The 19,624-nt window shown below is 42.1% G+C and overlaps 2 protein-coding genes across 22 annotated transcripts in view; one reads left to right on the top strand and one right to left on the bottom strand.

Moving 5' to 3' along the window:
* The window catches only part of ASB7 (ankyrin repeat and SOCS box containing 7), a 36,308-nt gene extending 17,890 nt beyond the window's left edge, over positions 1-18,418 (bottom strand). Inside the window, exons 1-5 of one of the 3 annotated variants that reach the window (XM_039844112.1) lie at positions 18,178-18,418; positions 17,906-18,000; positions 12,875-12,996; positions 10,928-11,049; positions 8,727-8,988 (exon numbers count right to left, since the gene is read on the bottom strand). In XM_039844112.1, coding sequence (XP_039700046.1) covers positions 8,727-8,937 — 211 coding nt within the window. In that variant the 5' untranslated portion in view covers positions 8,938-8,988; positions 10,928-11,049; positions 12,875-12,996; positions 17,906-18,000; positions 18,178-18,418. The remainder of the gene's footprint in view (positions 1-8,726; positions 8,989-10,927; positions 11,050-12,874; positions 12,997-17,905; positions 18,001-18,177) is intronic. The other 2 variants (XM_039844113.1, XM_039844114.1) reach the window with 2 other exon arrangements.
* Positions 18,419-19,000: 582 nt separating this feature from the next.
* LINS1 (lines homolog 1) overlaps positions 19,001-19,624 on the top strand; it is a 23,480-nt gene continuing 22,856 nt past the window's right edge. For 13 of the 19 annotated variants that reach the window (XR_005648941.1, XR_005648940.1, XR_005648939.1 and 10 more), the window contains exon 1: positions 19,204-19,502. The gene's annotated coding sequence lies outside the window, so the exon portion shown is untranslated. The other 6 variants (XM_039844104.1, XM_039844099.1, XM_039844098.1 and 3 more) reach the window with 3 other exon arrangements.

Below are 19,624 nucleotides of genomic sequence, written 5' to 3'. Positions count from 1 at the left end.
AGTTGTTTTCAGCAATTAGAATATGTCATCGCACTGCCCTTAAATAAATCATTTTATTTAATCGAATGTAGGAAGCTTTTGACCATTATTACTTTTTTCCTGCACCTTTCTCTCTCTCTGCCTTTTCTGGCATTCCCATTATGCCTCGCGCATCATGTCCAGATGCTTGATAGCGTTCCACTGGTCTATGGGGCTGCTCTTTTCAATTTCATTTTTCTCTATGTTCCTCGGACTAAATGATGTCTATTGATCAATTTTCAAGGTCCTTGATTCCTTCTCTTTCCAGTTCAAATCTGCTGTTAACCACTCAAGCGAATTCTTCTCAAGTTTTAGTTATGACACTTTTCAACTCTAGAGTTTCTACTTAGGGTTATAGAGAAATAAATTCTCTTTCTGGAAAGTCTCTATCTGATGGGTCATTGCCATCATATTTTCCTTTAATTCTTCCACCACGGTTTCCTTAGATCTTTGAACACATTTACAACAGCTGCTCTTAAGTTTCATGAACTAAGTGTAATATCTAGGTTTCCTCAGAGACACTTTCTATTGGCGGGTTTGATATCCGGTGTATGAGCTATAAGGTCCCATTTCTTTGCCTGTCTGATAATTTGAGACCTTATCATAGCAACCTAAGATTCTGATCCCCACCCCTTCTGTGTGGATTGCTACTGCTGTTTTAGTGAACTGCCTAGATTAATTCTATACACTCCATTTTCCCCACAGCATGTGGACGCTTGTCTCTGTTCTGTCGTTGTTGTTGTTATTACTGAAGTCTGGCTTCCAGGGGCTCTTCCTAGGAGTAACTTGTATTTGGCCAAAATAACTTACGTTTGATCAGTGGCTGGTCAGAGTTGTGCTAAGTACCCCGAGCCAGTAAGGCCTCCACCCTCTGTGTATACAGGGTGACGCACACGCTGAATGATGAGGTGATTTACCAGTGTACCCCAGCTCTCATTTTCTGGCCTTATGTTCAGCCAGGGATGAGTAGATAACTGGGGACCCCTCTGTCTTTTCTTAAGCTTTCATACAGCCTTCCAGATCCCTAGGCATATTTAAAAGCTTAACGAAACCCACGTGGCTGTCTCATTCACCTGGTCTCCTGTTAAACGTGAGGCTGCTTTGTTGCCAGCCCAACCAGGATCGCGGCCTCAGGCACCTGTGCCGCTGGCCCTTCCAGACTGTCTGCCACCTAGACAGAGACCACTGTGACTTCTGACAATGCTCCAGGCATGGAGGTTTTCCACTGAGCTCCAAAATCAGGTCAGCCCCCTCTGGCGACAAGGAGGCTGCCAGCCCGCATGTATGCCACGGGGCTGGGGGGAGGGGACCACAGAAGTGAATGGGGACAGCCACTTTGGGTTTAATTTCTTCTTTTTCAAGATTCTAAAGGTAAAAACTTAAAGAATCGATTTAATTGTTTTTACCTTTAGAATCTTGTTTTTATATTATAAGCATTTAAAGTTATAAAATTTTCTCTCAGCACGGCTCTAGTACATTCAACAAATTCTTATACAGTTTCATTATCATTCAGTTCAAATTAGTTTTAAATTTCCAAATCTGAGGCTGTCCTAGATATCTTATTATTGATTTCTAATAAAATTTCATTGCCATCAAAGAACGTACTCTTATGATTTTAGTCTTTTAAAATTCACTGAGACTTAACTGCCAGAATATGATTTTTCCCGGCGTCCGTGTCGTGTACACGTGAAAATAATGTGTATATTCTGAAGGTGTTGGGTGCCATTTTCAAAAATACCTATTTGGTCAACGTGATTGATAATGTTTTTTAGCTTTCCGCTAGTTACTGATTTCTTTTACCTACCTGTCCTATCAATTGCTGTGAGATGTTAAAATCTCCAATATGATTGTGAAACTGTCCATCTCTCCCTTTGTCAATTATTTACCTCAAGTATTTTGAAGTTCTCTTCCTAGGTCCGTGCACATTTTATGACTGTTATTCTTCTGAATAAACTGTTCCATTTAGCACTGAAATGTCGTTCTCCTAAGTCTGTCTTGAAATCTATTAGGTATATTAATGTGGCCACTCCTGCCTTCATGTGCTTACCATCTGCATGATATGTTTATCCATTCATCTAGCTATCTGTATCTTAATATTTAAAGTGTGTCACAAATAATTGAGCCTTGTTTACTTATCCTGACAATTTCTAGCTTTTAACTGGAGTACTTAATCCACTAATGTTTAATGTAATTATTGATCAGTTTAGATTTACTACTTTATTATTTGCTTGCCATTTGTCTCCTCTATCATTTCTCTTCTTCCCTTTACTGCCCCCTCCTTTTTTGGGGTACTATTAGGACATCTTTTCACATTCCATTTTAATTTCTCTATTGACATTTTAGCTATACCTCTTTGCATTACAGGCATACCTCGAAGATACTGCAAAAAAGCAAATAATGCAATGCAGAGAGCCACAATTTTTTTGGTTTCTCAGTGCATATAAAAGTTATGTTGACACTACTGTTGTAGTCTAGTAAGTGCGCAGTAGCGTTATGTTTTAAAAAAAAAAACAATATATATATCTTAAATACTTTATTACTAAAAAAGGCTAACCAACACGTGAGCCTTCGCGAATTGTAATCTTTTTGCTGGTGGAAGGTCTGGCCCCAGTGACATCGAAGATCGCTGATCACAGACCAACATCACAAATATAATAATGATGAAAAAATCTAAACCACTGTGAGAAGTGAGCACAAGCTGCTGGAAAAATGGCACCGACAGACTTGCCTGATGCAGGCAGGGCTGCCATGACATTCCAATTTGTAAAAAAAACCAAAGCATCTGCGAATCGCAATAAAGTGAAGCATGCCTGTGATTTTTTTCTGGTTGCTCTGAGGACTGGAATATATACACTAATCTGATCAAAACATCACCAGGATTTGTACAGGTACTCTTACATGCTTCCCATGTGTGTTTAAAGCTCAAATACTTTGGACATCACAAAACCCTAAAAGCAGGAAAGTCAGATTTTACAAAGTACATGTATAAGAACTGTATCCTAGTATGTGTATATACTATACCCAGTATATAGTATATGTGCATATATGAACACGTACAAACTATACGCATGGCCAACTGTACCGTAGTTCATTGTACATGTAATTATTCTTTTTAAAAGTTTTGGAAAGCACCAAATGCAATTAGCTAAGTTACACAGGCACTGTTTCGAGGTCTAAAAAACAGTTATACGTTCTAAGTATTAATGTACAGGAAAAAAGCAACAGTGATATAGGGGGAAAAAGTACCTAAATACCTAAAACTGTGCTAATAACTGACCACGGAATAAAGAACTAAAAAGTCAGATGGTACAATGTTTCCAAACAGGATTTCCCCCAGATTTAGTACTTTTTCATTAATGAAAAACTGAAAGTTTAGAAAAGCAGCAAGGCAAAACACAGCATTCCCTAGTAACCACTGTCAACACTGATGATAAACTTGCAGCGTTTCTTCCCTCCATTTTAAAAAATTATACGTAATTGTAATCACGGTCTGATTATTTAACCTTTTCTCTACATTTGTACACTGAGAATGCCTCCATTTAAAAAATTATACCTAATAAGGGGTAAAATTTTCATGCAGAAAAAAATTCCTGCATTCAAGACTGTTTCCTTGGAATAAGTAAAGAAAAGTAGATTTATTGGGTGAAAAGGTCCCCCGCTTTTTGGGGTCTGATACATACGACCAAACGGCTCCCACAGCGCTTTCCTGAATTCTTATTATCGATACCCCGTTTTCATCACACTTGGGATCATTTCCAAACTTTCTTTTTTGAAAAGCTCAAAATAAGTTCTCACTGCTCCGCTATGGATTTCTTTGGCTAATCTTTCTCTCTCTCATTTTCCCGAGTTTCATCGAGAGGATTTTCCTCCTGGACTGAGAGGCGACCCGAGAAGTTTTTCTCAGGTCCCTCCAGGAACTGGCTCTGTGGCCTTCACTTTGAGAGCTTGGGCTGTCCTCCAGGTCAGTTTGCATAAGTGCTGAATCTAAAGATAAATAACTGCACTAACACGGGGTCTTTTAATGTTACTTTCTTGAGATGTCCAACACGGTCTTAGTATTTTTAGAAAGATTCAAAATGGAAAAGTGAAGATGAGGATGGTGATGATGATGATAAATAATAATGATGATGATGGATTTCTTATAATTCCCACTCTTATAATAGAGACTCTTCCCCATAACTCCAACAGCACACTAACCTGATCAGAAAGACTACCAGAATTTGTATGAGGTACAATTATATACAGCACATTTGTGTTTAGAAACTAATATTTTTTGACATTATAAAACACTAAGTGTTCATCGTTTTGAAGCAGGAGGTTTCAAAGTAAAGTAGCAAAATACCATTTATCTGCACAGGCCAGTGTTTTAATTTTAGGTCTAATATGGTAGCTACTAGTCACACGTGGCTACTGAGCACTTGAAACATGGCTAGTGAGACACCAACTGAAATTTTACTTTAACTGAAATGTAAATAGCCACTCGTGCTATGTGGACAGCACAGGCTTAGATTAAACGAGAAAGTCAAACGTGCTCATTTTCTCAGTGAACCCGGATTCCTCCCGTAACTGGCAGCGAGCAGGGCTTCCCGCAGCTGCTCCGCGAGCAGACACATCTCTCTCACCACAGCACAGTGACAGGCAGCCTCGGAGCGCTGAGGCCTGTCAGCCCCGTGAGGTCACTCACCGATGGTTTACTGTGCTGCTGCGGACATCTGTGCTCGGATCTGATACTTTAACATACGTACTTAAGATAAAGAATTTGTCGGGTTAGTAGTTTGTATTAAACATCTACGTCCTGTTTTATTAAACTGCATTTGGCTAACTCTCCTCCGCTCGTACAATAAATGGCAACCGTTTTCTTCCTGATGCTCAGGCCCAGAACCTCAGTTTCTCTTGATGTCTTTCACTTCCACCTTATATCCAATCTATCAGCAAATCCTGCTGGCTCCATTTTCAAAATATGTCCAGAATCTTACCATTTCTCAAGGTATCCACTGCTATCTAGACTGAGCCACTAGCAACTCTTGCCTAAATTCTTCTAAAGCTTGTTGACAGGTCTCCTGTTTCTCCCTGGCCTGGCACGTATTAGGTGCTCGATAAATATTTGCTGAATAAACACTGGCCACCTCGTCTAACGATCTTTATGAATTATCTTTCATACACAGGGTGGGGAGGGCGTGTGAGTGCTTACGCCCTATTTCTTGTGGGTTATTTCGTACTTTCCCACATTTGAGTTTTTGAGTTCATTTCACCTTAATGTCCATGACAAAATAATCTTATTTACAGAAGGGGGCCAATCTGACTGGAAGCCTGTAAACTCTTAAACTGTGGTTTTCGGAAAAGAGCAGGTATAATGAATTCAGGTACTTTTTGAATCCTACCTTAAGGCTAGCTAATTTTTAATCGCTATTTTTTAATAAAAGAATTGGTCTTGTCTCTTTAATGCTGGGGAACAATTATCTTAGATATCACTGGTGTTTATTTCTTCTATTATTTGTAACAAAACAGATATGGGTCTACCTTGAAGAAGCTTCAGAGTAACTGGAAATATAGATATTAAACAGGACACTAGAAAGATAACTCATATACCTGTGATGGGTAATACACTAAAAGACGCAGAGAACAATATATAACGGAAGGATGTGACTGAGAAAGCAGTGAATGAAAGCGGAAGGAGAAGTAGGTCCGAGCTGGGTACGGTAGGCAGCGGTGGGGCGAGAAAAGAGTGACCCGGGCCGACCCCAGGCAGAAGCCCCTGAAGTCAACGACTGGAGAGAATGGAGAGGGGCCGCTGCTCAAAGACGAAGCTGGAAAGATACGAGGAGTCCGACGCCGTGGGGCTGCGTAGATCACATTAAAGACTTTGAATGCTATTCTACAAGAATTGGGGAACCACTGATGGAGTCTGAAAAGGAAATATTTTAGTTTGCATTCTGAACAGATCACACTACTTAGAGAATGGCCAGGGCGGGGAAGGGGGGACCAGAAGCAGGGAAGGAGGGTACCGTTGTAACAGTCCTGGATAGAACTGAGGCTTCCTTGCCCAAAGGTGGGGCGCTGCCTCCAACGAAAAGAAGTGAAGAGATCTGACAACTGTCTAGGAGGCAGAATCAACAAGACTTAGCGGCTGATGGTGCTGGTGGTAAGGAAGGAGGTCGAGCGTGGTTTCTCGTTTCTGGCACAGCAGTCAGAGGCCGTGGGGCTGTTTTCGTGTTGTGCCGTGAGCACGGAGGGGCTGAACTGGCAGCTGGTTACCCTGGCCTAGAGGTCAGAAGCCAGGCCTAGACTACACACTGCACACGGCAAAGAATCACAGGGGCCAGGGAGGGGAAGGCGAGGGCCGTCTGCTCTCCTAGTACCGTTTCCAAACTGACACATGACGTCTAGGACAAAAACGCCCAGCGTCTCTCACTCTACAAGTAACAAGAGCAAGTGAAAGGCGCAACGCAGGAACGAACGAGGAGCTTCTCCAAAATGTTTAATTCTATTGTTTTAAAATTTTATACGGACGTGTAATGGGCTAAGACATCCTTGAAGAATGCAAAGATTGAGGAGATTTGCCCCACTGGGTATCAGAATGCAAATATATATATAGAAAGAGAGCAACAGTAATTACGACCATGTTACACGGACCCGGGGATCTACCACCAGTCTAGACTGAGCCACCAGCATCACACGGACTTGAAAACTTTGCATCTGAGCCAGCAAGTCAGAGCCAGGAGGACAGGAAGAATGACTTGAGCTTCCTTTATGGGGAAAAAAAATATGGAATTGTACCTGTGAAGGGATTTTATTTTTCTTTTGCCATAATTATGGTTTGTGCCTTCTGTGTCTTATATGTCATATCACAGGGTCGTTATTTGCCTGTATTTTCTTTCAAAAAGTTTTGTGGCGTTTAGGTCTTCTAACTACGCAGAATTGATTTTGCTGTATGATATGAGGTGGTCAGGCACAATTTCACATTTTATCTAAACGACAGTGGTATCGCTATAGATATAAATATGTACAGAGAGAAGGAACGGGGTTCAGCAAACTGTGGCCCACAAGTCAAATGTGGTCCACGACTGGTTTATATAAATAAAGTTTTATTGGCACAGAGCCACATTCATTTATTTACACCTTGTCTAGCTGCTTTCACTCTAAAACAGCAGAGTTGGGTAGTCAGAACAGACAGTAGGGCTCACGAAGCCTAATTTTTTTTAATATCTGGACTTTTACAGAAAAAATTTGCCAACTCCTGATATTTAAAAAATCTTAAGTTCTATAGCTGAGCAAAAACCAACAACTGCAGAATACGGTCAGTGTATCAAATAATTTATGTTCTAAAAGCACACACAACGTACTCTGACATATTTTCTACGAGCACAGGTAATAATATTGGGAAACGATCTAGAAGGATAAGCACCAAGCTAAACTCACCCCAGTGGTCATTTCTGGGCGCATGCAGGCCACAAAGGATTAGGAGTTGGCCAAAGGGGACATTGGCTTTATTCGTACTTTCTTTGAAATTTCATTTTATTTGTTTTAAGGAGACAAATTCATATTACTTGAGTGATCAGACTTTTTCAAATTAATTTTTTAAAAGCAAGGCTGGCAGAAGCAGAAATAGGAATAAATGGAATCAAACAATGTGAGCTCTGACCTCGGTCTTTACTGAGCACTTCCAGAATTTTCAGCGTTCTGATCCTGCACCCACCTTTTAGTTTTTTTCAGACCTTTCTCCCAGCATTCCTCTTACCTACCCTTTTCATGAACTGCAGAACTGGGGTTTTCAAGTTTTAGGGTGAAATGGGGGATAAGCCAGAGGCAGGAAGGGATGGAGGAGCGGTAGAGAGAAGGCACAGGCCAGGGCATGGCTGAGTCCTGCCGAAATGCTAATCATGAGCGATTCAGGCCTTGAATGGCACATGTGCAACTTGAGCCCCAACCAGGCTGCTTTATGCCGTAATGTACCAAGATAACATGGGCACGAATGACAAAATACATAGAGTCCACCTTTCGGAAGACTAAGGAAGTAGAAATTCAACTGGAAAAAAACATGTATGATTTTAGGACAGTTATTAGTCATTATCAATCATGGGAATCATTATGGTAATAGTTTGTGACGCGAAAACATAAAATGTCAAATGTAGTTTCCAACTGCATGTATCTATCCAAGATTAGACAGCCAATCTGCATACAGAATACCTAGAAATTATGTTCAATTCGGAAAAAGCAAGTGCTCTAAAACGGTAATAAAAGCAGACATCCAAAATATTTTAAAAGAAGGTAAATTCAAAAGACAGGGTATATCAAGGACACGCTATTTAAAGGGACCTGCGCAAGTCTATCTACTTGAGCAATTACCAGCAGGGGAAACAATGCAATTCGCCAGCTATGGTACCACAGCCACTTCTGCTTGTGAGTCAGAAGCCACTGGACAGCCTGAGGAAGGCTGAAATAACCTAGAAAAACCTGACTATCTGAACCACAGTTACGGTGGGGAGAAAGCACGTTCGCCAAACCGATCTCTTAAACGACCTGTTTTTAAACAGAATCCGGCATTATTTTGACAAACCTCCACACGGGAGAGTAAAAGTAAGAAGCGTATTCACAAAGGACAAGGACTAAAAACTATATCCACGCGTGTACGTGTATTCAGAACTGAACGTCATTTCGTTTTAAGTTTCTCCGAGGGAAAACAAGAGATTGGCTTCTAGAAAACTCACCTCCGTGTTCTAGAAATACTCGAACACACCTTTCCTTTCCTCTCGCCGCGGAGAAATGGAGCAGGGTCCAGCCGTTCGCATCCCGGCCATTTGGAGAATAGCCTTGTTCCAACATCTTCCGTACCGTGTGGACATCGCCGGCGGCCACTGCAGCCTGGATCTGCAACTCTTCCTGGAGCTCAGGGTTCCTTCGACAATGGTGGTGTAACATCCTAGCTGAGTCCGCTTTTTACAAAGGATTCATTAGGTCACAGGGATCAGCCTTGAAGGGCGGTAGAACACACGACATTTAGCATGTTTGGCTCCTGACAGTGTGTCCATTAAAGATGAAAGAATTTTCCACTGCTAAATCACATGACTCTGAGTAATGACAGTTCAACTACTACTAAGACTAATTAACATGTAGCTGTCAGGACCAACACTTTCAGTCATTTCCCTAAGATGGTAAAGATTTCAAAGTGAAAGCCAAGAGTAAAGGTCTAAATGGCTGAGACAGATTTCTTCTGCAGGCTTCTGAAAACGCGAAGCGAACACCCTATGAACGTAACAGCACTATTTTGGGTAAAACGGAAGGTGATGTTGAGCCCCTAGAAAATAGGACGCGGAGGAGTCAGACGAGTACTCCTCCTCTTAGTTCAGATTTACCTGACGCACATGGAGATTTAAGTTCCAAACCATTCAAGGAGCCTAGCACAGATCAGTGAGTAAATACAGAGTACCGAATGAACAACTCATAAAACACGAAGACTAAAGATCTTTGATTACGAGAAGCGGTTAAAAAATACAGCGCAAAACTTTTAGGCTGGTTTCCTAAAGTGTTTCAACAGTATTTTATTTTAGCCCCAAAGGATGGTAGGTTGGGGGGGGTCACAGAAAAGGAGGGTGAAGTAAATTAGAGTAAAATGCGTAGATTATATGGACTTTCCTTTATTTATGTTTTTCTTTTTTATTGTATTATTTTACTTATTTATCTATTCATTCGTGTTTTTCTATCCCCCCCACTTTGTTATTGGATATAAGATTTACTTTCTGCCACATCTCTTTACATTTTTCCTATTTTGCTTTCGATGAGTTTTACTGTATTAACATTCAAAGTATCCAGGTCATATAAAATATTTAAAAACTGCAGGAATCTAAACAACCTGTGGATGAACCACATGAAAAAAAAAATTATTTTAAAGGAAAACATTTCCCACACTATTAGGTCACAAAAGTTTGTACTCGAACTCGATACATAACGAGATCTCCTTTATACAAATAGGAAAAGTCCAAACTAAACTGATGAAAAGCTGCATCTTATATGCCTGTGTACAAAAATATGAGTACATTTTTAAGCTTTTAAAGACATACAGAAACTAACATTCTTCTAGGAAGCCATTCCATCTGGGCTGATTTTAAGGAATATGTTAGACACATCTCCTAATTAGTAAGCTTCCATTTCTGATAATAAAAAAAATTACGTAATAAAGTCCTTTAAAGACATTCTGGTCTCACATGCAGGTTAGATGTCTTGAGGTAATCTTGTTACCAATAAGGATTTATCTGGTAAAACTTCTCATGATAGATTGTATGAAGGTAAAGCTAAGCCCAACTTAGGTCACATCATCACAGCCTGAGCATAAACAAATAGTCCACATTTTATACACAGAAAATCGTTATTACAAACTCAGAAGTACCACGACTAAGTAATGTCATTTAAAAATATCAGGCTACGGCTACAAAGAGCTATTTCCTCAGGAAAAATTGGGAAATGAGAAATTTCCTGACGAACTGTTTTCTTAATAAATATGACTTCCCCCCATCTCTCTTCACTTAATTACTTTTTCTCAGCTGATACCAAAACTGAGTCCCGTTTTAGAAACTGGAAAACCAAAAACTGTTTTTGGAATAGGTTTTCACTTATTGTTAGTGTTTTAAGAGATGCTGAAGACCACTAGAAAGAATTAAGGGAAATGACTACTATATGCTCAAAACAATGATCTTTAACAGATTTGTTTTTCATAAATGGAATGATTACCTTGCCACTTAAATGTGGTCTACTGAGCAAGAAAAGGGTTCAAACGATATCCAAAAAAGCCTAGATTTTCTTTTACCAAGTGCTATGTTTAGTATACAGGAGCTGAGTTGAAGGAGAAAAGAAACACGTAAATGGCTTCCCCCCCGAGAACAGCACAGATGACTAATGACCCTCGGTCACTTACCTTACAGAAGAATGTCCCTTCTCCTGATAGGTGGGTTGCCTAATAACCATTGTGCACATAAAGCATTATGGGGAGGGGACGCAGAGTGTGTCCAAATCACGGCGCAAATCAGCTTCCTTAACCTAAAAACAAATGAAAGAACAATTGTGGGAAAATTCTTAAATGAAAAAATCAAACCTGTCTGCGCTGTCTACCTTTTGATGAGCTTAAATTTCAGCGCTTTACCACAAACTTACATAACGGAGGGAGAACTCAGAGTAAGTCTTAAAGAAAATGATCTTAATACCTATATGCATCTCCAAGGTGGTATAAAATGATTTATTTTCAGGAATTTTTTTTTCTAAAAAGGCTGTTTTTGAAAAAGAACACAAAAAAATACTAACTCACGCATCTGGAATTTGGATGCAAAGCCAAGTTCTGTTTGCTCAATTCAGAATATATTTTCAGACTTGCTTCATTTGAATTACTGTTATTATAGCTTTATTTTTTCAATTATAGTTGGTACACAACATATCAGTTTCAGGTGTACAGCACGGTGATTAGACATGTCTATGACTGATGATCACCTCGATAAATCCGGTACCCGCCTGACACTATACATAGTTATTACAGTACTACCATATCCCCTATGCTATATTCTACATCCCCATGACTATTTTGTAACTACCAGTCTGTACCCTCCCCCTCGCACCCATCCCCCTCCCCTTCACTTGAATTACTTTTTAACTGACGCCGTTAGTCACTTGATTTTTCTAAACAGGACTAAAATGAGAATGTGTGTGCATCCAATACAGTAGGTGGCCGGAGCCAAAACGGAATCTATGGCAACTAAACAGAGATTATATCTTTAAATGCTAGTTCTTCCTCTGTCCAAAAAGCATCACGTTAATCACTTTGAAGTTGTAATTCCTTTACGCACACGCCAAACTAGGTAAAAGATGAACAGGTCTTGCTGCTTCCCCATGTGAATTCTGAAAAACTTCGCTCTACAAGTGAAAGAAAAGGGGTCTTTTCCCACGTCGATTACATCCGAGGTCTGTGAATTCCACTAAGACACATTCGAGGTGACTTCCACACACTCTGCCAGGATCGCTCTAGGAATTACCCATTGGGAGAACTGCTACCCCATCCTGGTGGGGGTGGGTGTGCTAAAGTCCTCTGACACTTAAACAGGAAAAGGCTGGACCACCTGGCAACCTGATGCGCTATGGGTAAAAGTGACAGTAACAGGTGCTGCTGGCGGCCCGCCAGAATTTTCAACCAATCCAAATTCGTCTAGTCTTTCTTCTTCTCATACCTAATTTTTCCTTGTTAAACTTCTTCAAAGAAAGTCAAAGACTATGCCGACGTGTACTGAGAAATAATATTTGATTTAAAACTACGCCTGTTCTTTCTAAATAAACGAATTAGTCACGACCAGAACGACTCCTACAAGGCAAACCGTAAGAAGATGCAGTATTAGCCTCACGCGAGTGGCCGATTCTAAGACTGGGGCAGAAACACACAAAGTGACCCTGGAGCATCTTACAGTGCCAAAAAGAGAGGACGTGCTCAGAGAAAAACGTAACGATAGGGGTGTGTCAAAGGGACCCAGGAGCCAAGTGAGAGCTCTCATTAGCCAAAATGGAACAATCTGAACAAGAGAAAGTACCACTAGATTCTAACCCGAAGTATAGAATAAATAACTGATTGAATGGCTTAATAAAGGGTGGGGGGTGGCAAATCTGTGCAGAATTCCAAATAATTTGTTTAGAATCTTCCCTTTCAAGAAAGTGGAGCATAACTCCCACTCTTGTACAGTGAGAAATCTGAAAAATAGCGCCTCGGCCCGGTGACTATATGGTTAAAATCGGCAGTGCCAAGTTACGCTGTTAGTTGGATATGACAGAAGCCGTCTAATCGTAAGAAAAATATCGAATTGCAATTGAGTAACATTCTACAAAATACCTGATAAGTACTCCTTAAACAGTCAAGGTCGTCGAAAATAAGGAAGTCTAGAAACTGTCACGGCCAAGAAGAGCCTAAGGAGACAAGATGACCTCATGTGATGCTGTCTCCTGCATGGGATCCTGGAACAGAAAAAGGATATTAAGTAAAAGCTAAGGAAATCTGAATACACAGGGATTTTAGTTGATGATAATGTTCCCGACTGGTTCGTTAACTGTGACAAATGTACCTATTAATGTGAGATAGGGTAACTGGGTTTGGAGCGTGTGAGAATTCTGTACTATCTTTGCAATTTTTCTGTAAACCTAAAACTATACTAAAATAAAAACTTAAAAAAATACAAAACAATGTCACCGATGATGAGCCTTCAGCGTTTCCACAAACGAACCGTGATTATTTCCCAGACGAGCACTACCTTCCACAGTTCAAGACTGAACATCCCTGGATGCCTTACTGCTAAGTCTGTCCCCAGCACCCCAGATCCCAAGGGAAGGGGAGGCGACTTTCCACGGCTTCGAACCTTTAAGAATCCTTTTTTGTCACTGTCTTCCATCTACCCATCACCATCTCACAGAGACAACGGGGGTGGCTGGACGTGAGGGCGTGTGTGGTGGAGGTTGAGGAAAAGAGAAAATAGTTATCGACTTATTAGTAATATCGAGAAAGGGCTTTGTGTTAAAAGATGAAGTGACTACATTATTCCCCCCCGGTAAGAAAGATGGGCAATGGTAACTTGTGATAAACCCATATCGGCTACTGCAATCAGACAGATGACGTTCTACTGAGCGCCTGACATGTGCTTGGCACACTGCCAAGCCTTGGCCACCGGTATTGCCCCTGGGTAGAACTTTGCTCGAGAGTTCTGCCGACTTAAAACGAATCAAATAATCCTAGAATGTTAGATCGTGTTGCTTTTCTGACGACGCCCAGCACTATAAATAATAACCACAGATTTACAGCAAAAAGCACCATACAGGCATCAATCTTCAGAAGGAAAAAAACACACGAGGCACCCAGGAGCCCCGTCAGCTGCATTCCTTAAATTATAAAGGACAATGACTTATCACCAAATATCCTGAGAGTTCAAAGCATCAGACAATTAATTCTGACCTGGTGCTATGTTATGAGAGTCTGCAGTTTAAATAGAGATTATAGCTAGCCAGGTATGTATGAGTAAAGGAAAAATAAAGATTTTTGAACCTAAAAAGTAAATACAGTACTCAGTGGTAAAGTTGCCTATTAAAAACCACAGAGGAAGTTTAGAAATGAGAATGGAAAAAGAGTCCACTTCCCCTGAAAGAGGGCAAGTTTAAAAATCTGATCGTTAATGGAAGTCTCTTATAAAAGAATATAGTGAAGGAAGTGAGTTTCTAAATAAATATATGTATAGTGTAAGTTGTTTTTAAATTAATAATGACTCAGAACGACTAAAACTCTGAGGGTAAATCTTGAAAAATTCCATTCCAGTTTTCACAGGCAGAAAATAGAAAATCAACATACTAACAGGGAAGACTTCGGGATTATACATTAAAATGCGCAACTTTCCCAATGTACCATTTTTATACGAGATTTTATTGCCCAATGTTAAATGTGTTTAAATTTTAGGAATTCATCTTTTCTATTCTACACAGGGTCACAATATAACCTAGGCCTCCCAGCTTTTATACTGTCGACCGTATTAGAAACTATAAATTTAGGAATTAAATGTTACCATCTAATTTCCATACAGAGGCCAAGTAAACTTCAGTTAAAACCAAAACTTCTCGCCTCGCATAATGAAAAGAAAAAAGAAGTCTATATCCACAGGATAGAGTGAATTACATAACTATAAAACAAAATATACTTAAGACCTGTCTAAAATTGCCTTTCACCATATCTGCCCACACGTCCCCAATTTCCTTTGGCATAAATTAGTCATTAATGGCTTTCTGCGTGTGATTTTCACTAAAAAGTCCACACATTTTTTTTTAAGTGATACAAACTAGAACTGTGCTTTCAGATCTCACACCAGCTAGAAACAAGATAACAGCTTGCTACTCAAAAAAAGAAATAAGCGTTTCTTTGCAGAGTAAATAGAGACACAGGCTGGCAAGGAAGTAATATCAGCAACTCCAAGGATATGGGATCTGAGAAAAAAAACCTACCAACGGCTCGCAAGTCCTAAAAGGAAGGATGGATGTAGAAACTACTACAAGGCCCACAGTGCAACACAGCAGAAACGTCTATGAGTTTTTCTTACATGATCGAGAGTCTGGAACCCAAAATCAAATAGAGGTGTTATTTTAGTAACACGCAACCTGGTCGGCACTACGTCCCCAAACAAGTAACGCGTTGTATTTCTATTTCCTCCCAATTACCGGGCCTCTACGTAACCTAAGAAATTATGATCACGAACAGTTGATAACTCTCAGAAGTCCCAGCAGAAAAACCAAGAATTTTCATGAAATGCGAAAAAGGCAATCGAAGAAATTTTATAATTCACTTATGCAGACCCAAGTCGAAGTTTACCTCACAAGCGTCATAAATGACGAGGTCCTTTCGATATTATCTTATTAATCCACATCTGGCATTATCGTCTTAGAAGCGTCAAGTAAGTGCCCAGAAAGTGTACTTCGAGAAAGCAGACGATCAGTCTACTTAGGGAACGCCTTCAGTTGAAAATGAAAGGCAAGGCTGAAAGTCAGGTATCAACTTTATCTGACTTTCAGACTTCTTAGGAATAGTATGTACTTCTGTGTTACCAAAGTTGATTATAAACAAAATAGAGATATTATAACTCAATACAATAGCGATATTATAACAGTCAGTAATTGTGATGCTATCGCTTTTGTATTGAGTTATAATATCTCTATAACTATTATATTAGTTATTTTATACCGTTGACCATATCGGAAAGTATAACTAATATAATATAGCTAATATAATAATTATAGAAAATAACTCTTGGCCATAGCATGCTCATAGCATCACCAAATATCTTCAATTAAAATCAGTTATTTTCCCTGTGTGATTATAAATCTATATTTGGCTATCAAATAAATCAGGTGTTTTGATTTTTTTTTTTTTTTTTTTTGAGCTTTCAAAACTACGTGACTGGCACTATAATTAACAGAAAGTTAACTACCAGGTTGACAAATGTAAACCACCCAACTGGCCATGTTGGTAAATAAGTAGCCAAATTAAATATTTTAAGTGTTTAGCATAACCTAGACCAACTACTCTTAATCATGCTAATATTAGAAACAGATGCTGACAATTTATATCCAGTCCCTAATCTTAGAAAAACATTAAAAGCTGAGAGGATCAATAAGATACCATTTAAGCAATGAGAATGAACTGGCTGGGGAAACGTTTCCCTTCTCTCTTTATATCTCTTTGTATGCTGGACTCACCACAGACTCACTCCCTTATCATCTCCGGTGACAACACCTCTCAGAAATGAAAACATGAGTAGAGGTAAATCTAAAGCAGGAAAAGTATTTAACTGGAAAGGCCTGAATAAAAAACACATTTTGACCTTAAAAACATACTTCAAATATTCTAGCATCTTTTAAAAGTCCTAATGCTCAAGCACCTCTCTGGCGATTCACATACTTAAATAATGAAAACTGTCTTTAACTTTACAGACTTCTGCCTACCTTTTACTGAGATGAAGTGGACCCTATATACACTTACGAGTTTGCCTTAAAATTCACCACGGAACAGGAGAAACTGATTCTAAATCCCACTGAGTAGCATACACTATACCTTTGGTATCTGGTTTCAGGTCTCGAGAATATGCAAACCCCCAGAGCCTCTTAAAAGTACCTTTAGCTATGTCTTGACAATGAGAAGAATCATGGAAGATGTTCATTTCTTTCTGCGGAAGGCAGAAAGTTCAGAGGAACAGAGTAAATCAAAGATTTCCTAATAACTATTTTAAGTACTTCCTTGTACCTGAAATTCCCTAAACACAATCTGAGACATTAAAATAACTCTGAGATTAACAAGTCACTTTATACTCGTGTAACTGGATGTTAGAAAAGTCATTCACGTGGCAATTTTCAAATTAACTCTTATATCATTTCTCTGATCATATCCCCTCTTTAGGAATGACACGAATGTCCTAAACTTACCTTTCGTGCATTTTCAGAGACAGCAACAAAATATAGTGGCACAGATGTGATCACCTGACTTAGATGCTTACGTTTCAATCTGACAAATCCTCTGTAAGGATTTCCGAAGGAGAAATCTTATTTATGAAGAGTGCAAAGAGAAAGCCCTAGATTCTAAACACACCAAAACATTCCTTCGTTTTTCAATTCTCGATGGACAAGAGATTATGTAAAGTTTTATAAATTCTAGATAATCTGAGGTGTAACAAATATTATTTATCTTTTTATATCCACATCTGTCACACAGAAACACAGAAAAGCCTGAAGGGGTTAATTACAGATAAGTACTTCAGAGGAGAATATTGCTTTGATGTGAATCATACTATTAAGGTACACAGATTCGCTTTTCACTAGAAGGAAAGTCATATTATTTTCTAAAACTCACAGATTTCAAGCCATTACTGTACCTTCCTCTACCAAACCCTGGTCAGTTCAGCAACTGAAAAGATTTTCTGATGGAGATAGAGGAAAGGTGACAGGAAGTTAAAAGGGGAAAACAGAAAACCGGTTTAATTAAAAAGCGGAGTCATTCGGAATTAACAAGCAATTAGCAAAGAATTGAGGAAGTCCCCTGAGAGTAGTGGGGGGGTGAGGGGGGCTAAAAGTCTCAGAGTCTCAGAGCAGGTAAAAGGGTCACTTGCATTAAAGCTAATGCAAAACACGGAAACACTATACATAGAAAGGAAGAAAATACGTTGGGGGGGGGTAGAGTTATTAAAGTGTCAAGGATTAGAGCAAGGCGGTGTTTCTGTTCTTGCTGGGAAACTGGGGGCCAGGAAAGGGGTGCATTCCCAGGTAACCACCCTGAAAATAGAGCCCCGCTTAATGAGGTAGGGGCCTGGAATAAACAGTGGGGGAGGGGAGGGCCGGCCAGTACCTTTGGAGGATGCTGGTCAGAGGCGCTCTGCTCCGTCTCTGGTGGCGGGGGGCAGGCCCCTTGCTCCTTTCTAGACTCCAGTAGGCACCTCCAACCTGGAGATGAGAAACCAGTGAGGGGTGCAAGGCCCCTGGCGCGAGCAGGAGGGGGCTCTGAGGAAGGGGGAGCAAAGGGAGAGAGTGGTGAAGGCAGGCAGGAAGCAGGGGTGATCCCCGTCCCCCCCCACCCCCCCAGCCAGCCCCCTTTCCCTCAGGGAAGGTAACTGACTTTACCTGTCTGCTCAGCTGCGGCTTCTCGTCCTCCTTTCTGCCTCCTCCACACTCACCAACTTCTCCATTGAAGAAGCGCCCCGGGCAGGGCCGGCCACGGGTGTTCCCGAGCCTCCTCGCTGCCTCACGGCCCCAGCCCGGCGAGCACCCAGACGGCCGAGCAGACGCGGGCGTCGGGGCTGGCCGCCGGGCAGCCTCCGGGCAGGGGTGCAGGGAGGAAGTCCCGGCTCGGCGGGGGGGGGTGGGGGGGGGGCCGTCCAGGGCTGCGGAGCTCGGAGCAGGGCTGCCGCGCTCCAGGCCAGGCTCCCAGCACCGGGTGGGGGGGGTGGGGGGGGGGGACACGGGAGGTCTGGGCGGCGAGGTCCGGGTCGTCCGGGGTCCGAAGTGCCAGCCACGGGGGCTCAGGTAGGGGCTGGGATGCACTTTGCACTGGGCCACCCCCGCCCCCTCCCTCAGCACTTTGGGGTCACTGGGATGGGACCAAGCCCTCAGCAGCCAATCAGCGGCCGCACTGGAGCCTGAGCCCGGAGCCGTAAACCAGGTCCGGGGTGGGTGGGGGCGGGGGGTGGGGGCGGCTTGGTTGGTTGGTTGCTTCCTTCTCCCCTCCTCACCCCGAGCGGCCCCCACCCCTTGCCTGCCGTAAAGCCGCCTGCGCATTCGCGACAGTCGCAGGAGGCGTGCCGATCAAGTCTGGGACTCGTCGCCGATTGGCCTCGCTCACTTCCCCCTCGGCTTCCCCGCCGTGGCTTCCGAGGCCCCGCCCCCGGCGGAGGGACTCGACGCGGTTGCTAGGAGACGCCGCACGCTGAATGGGGCCTCGGCGCATGCGGGAGGCGGGGCCGGCTTGGACTCTCCGTGAACTACGGCGGCCGGGAGGGGGCCGGGGAGCGCTCGGGCGGCGGTGCCGAGGCAGAGCGTCCGGAGCCGGGTCCCCGGCAGGTAGCTGGGAGCGGCCGCGGAGCTTCGCGACCGGGACGGCGTGGGCGCCGCCGACGGCGACGCCGGCCCGCGGGTTCGAGGTGGGGGAGGCGGCGGTCCCCGGGAAGCGACGAGAGGGGGGCGCCTTGTCCCGCCGTTCCTCGGCGCTGTTCAGTCGCCAGTGCCGGGTCCTTGGCTTGTCTTTCGATCCCTGAGGCCCCGTTACGTGCCGGGCTGGGCTGCGTCGCCTAGAGAGGACTGTCTTTGGGATGATGGTGACGCTTCGAGGGCTCTCCTACCAGGATGGCGACCCTCACGGACTCCTGGGAATGAAAGGGGAAAGAGAGTGGAAAACAGGCGAGATGGACATGTTTCCTAAGTGCATTTATCCGTTTCGGAAATGTTTCCTGGTCAGCCACTGTACCAGAGAGACAACAATGAAGAGATAGATAGATGCAATTACTTGAATTCGTGGACCTCTCTCTTTAACAGCGGAGACAAAAACACAAAATTAACGGAGTGGGGCTAGGTT

The sequence above is a fragment of the Pteropus medius genome, unplaced genomic scaffold (assembly GCF_902729225.1).
Source record: "Pteropus medius unplaced genomic scaffold, Ma_sr-lr_union100, whole genome shotgun sequence".
Lineage (NCBI taxonomy): Eukaryota > Metazoa > Chordata > Mammalia > Chiroptera > Pteropodidae > Pteropus > Pteropus medius.
The sequence above is the reverse complement of the archived record's forward strand: the minus strand, read 5'-3'. Positions and strand labels throughout refer to the sequence as shown.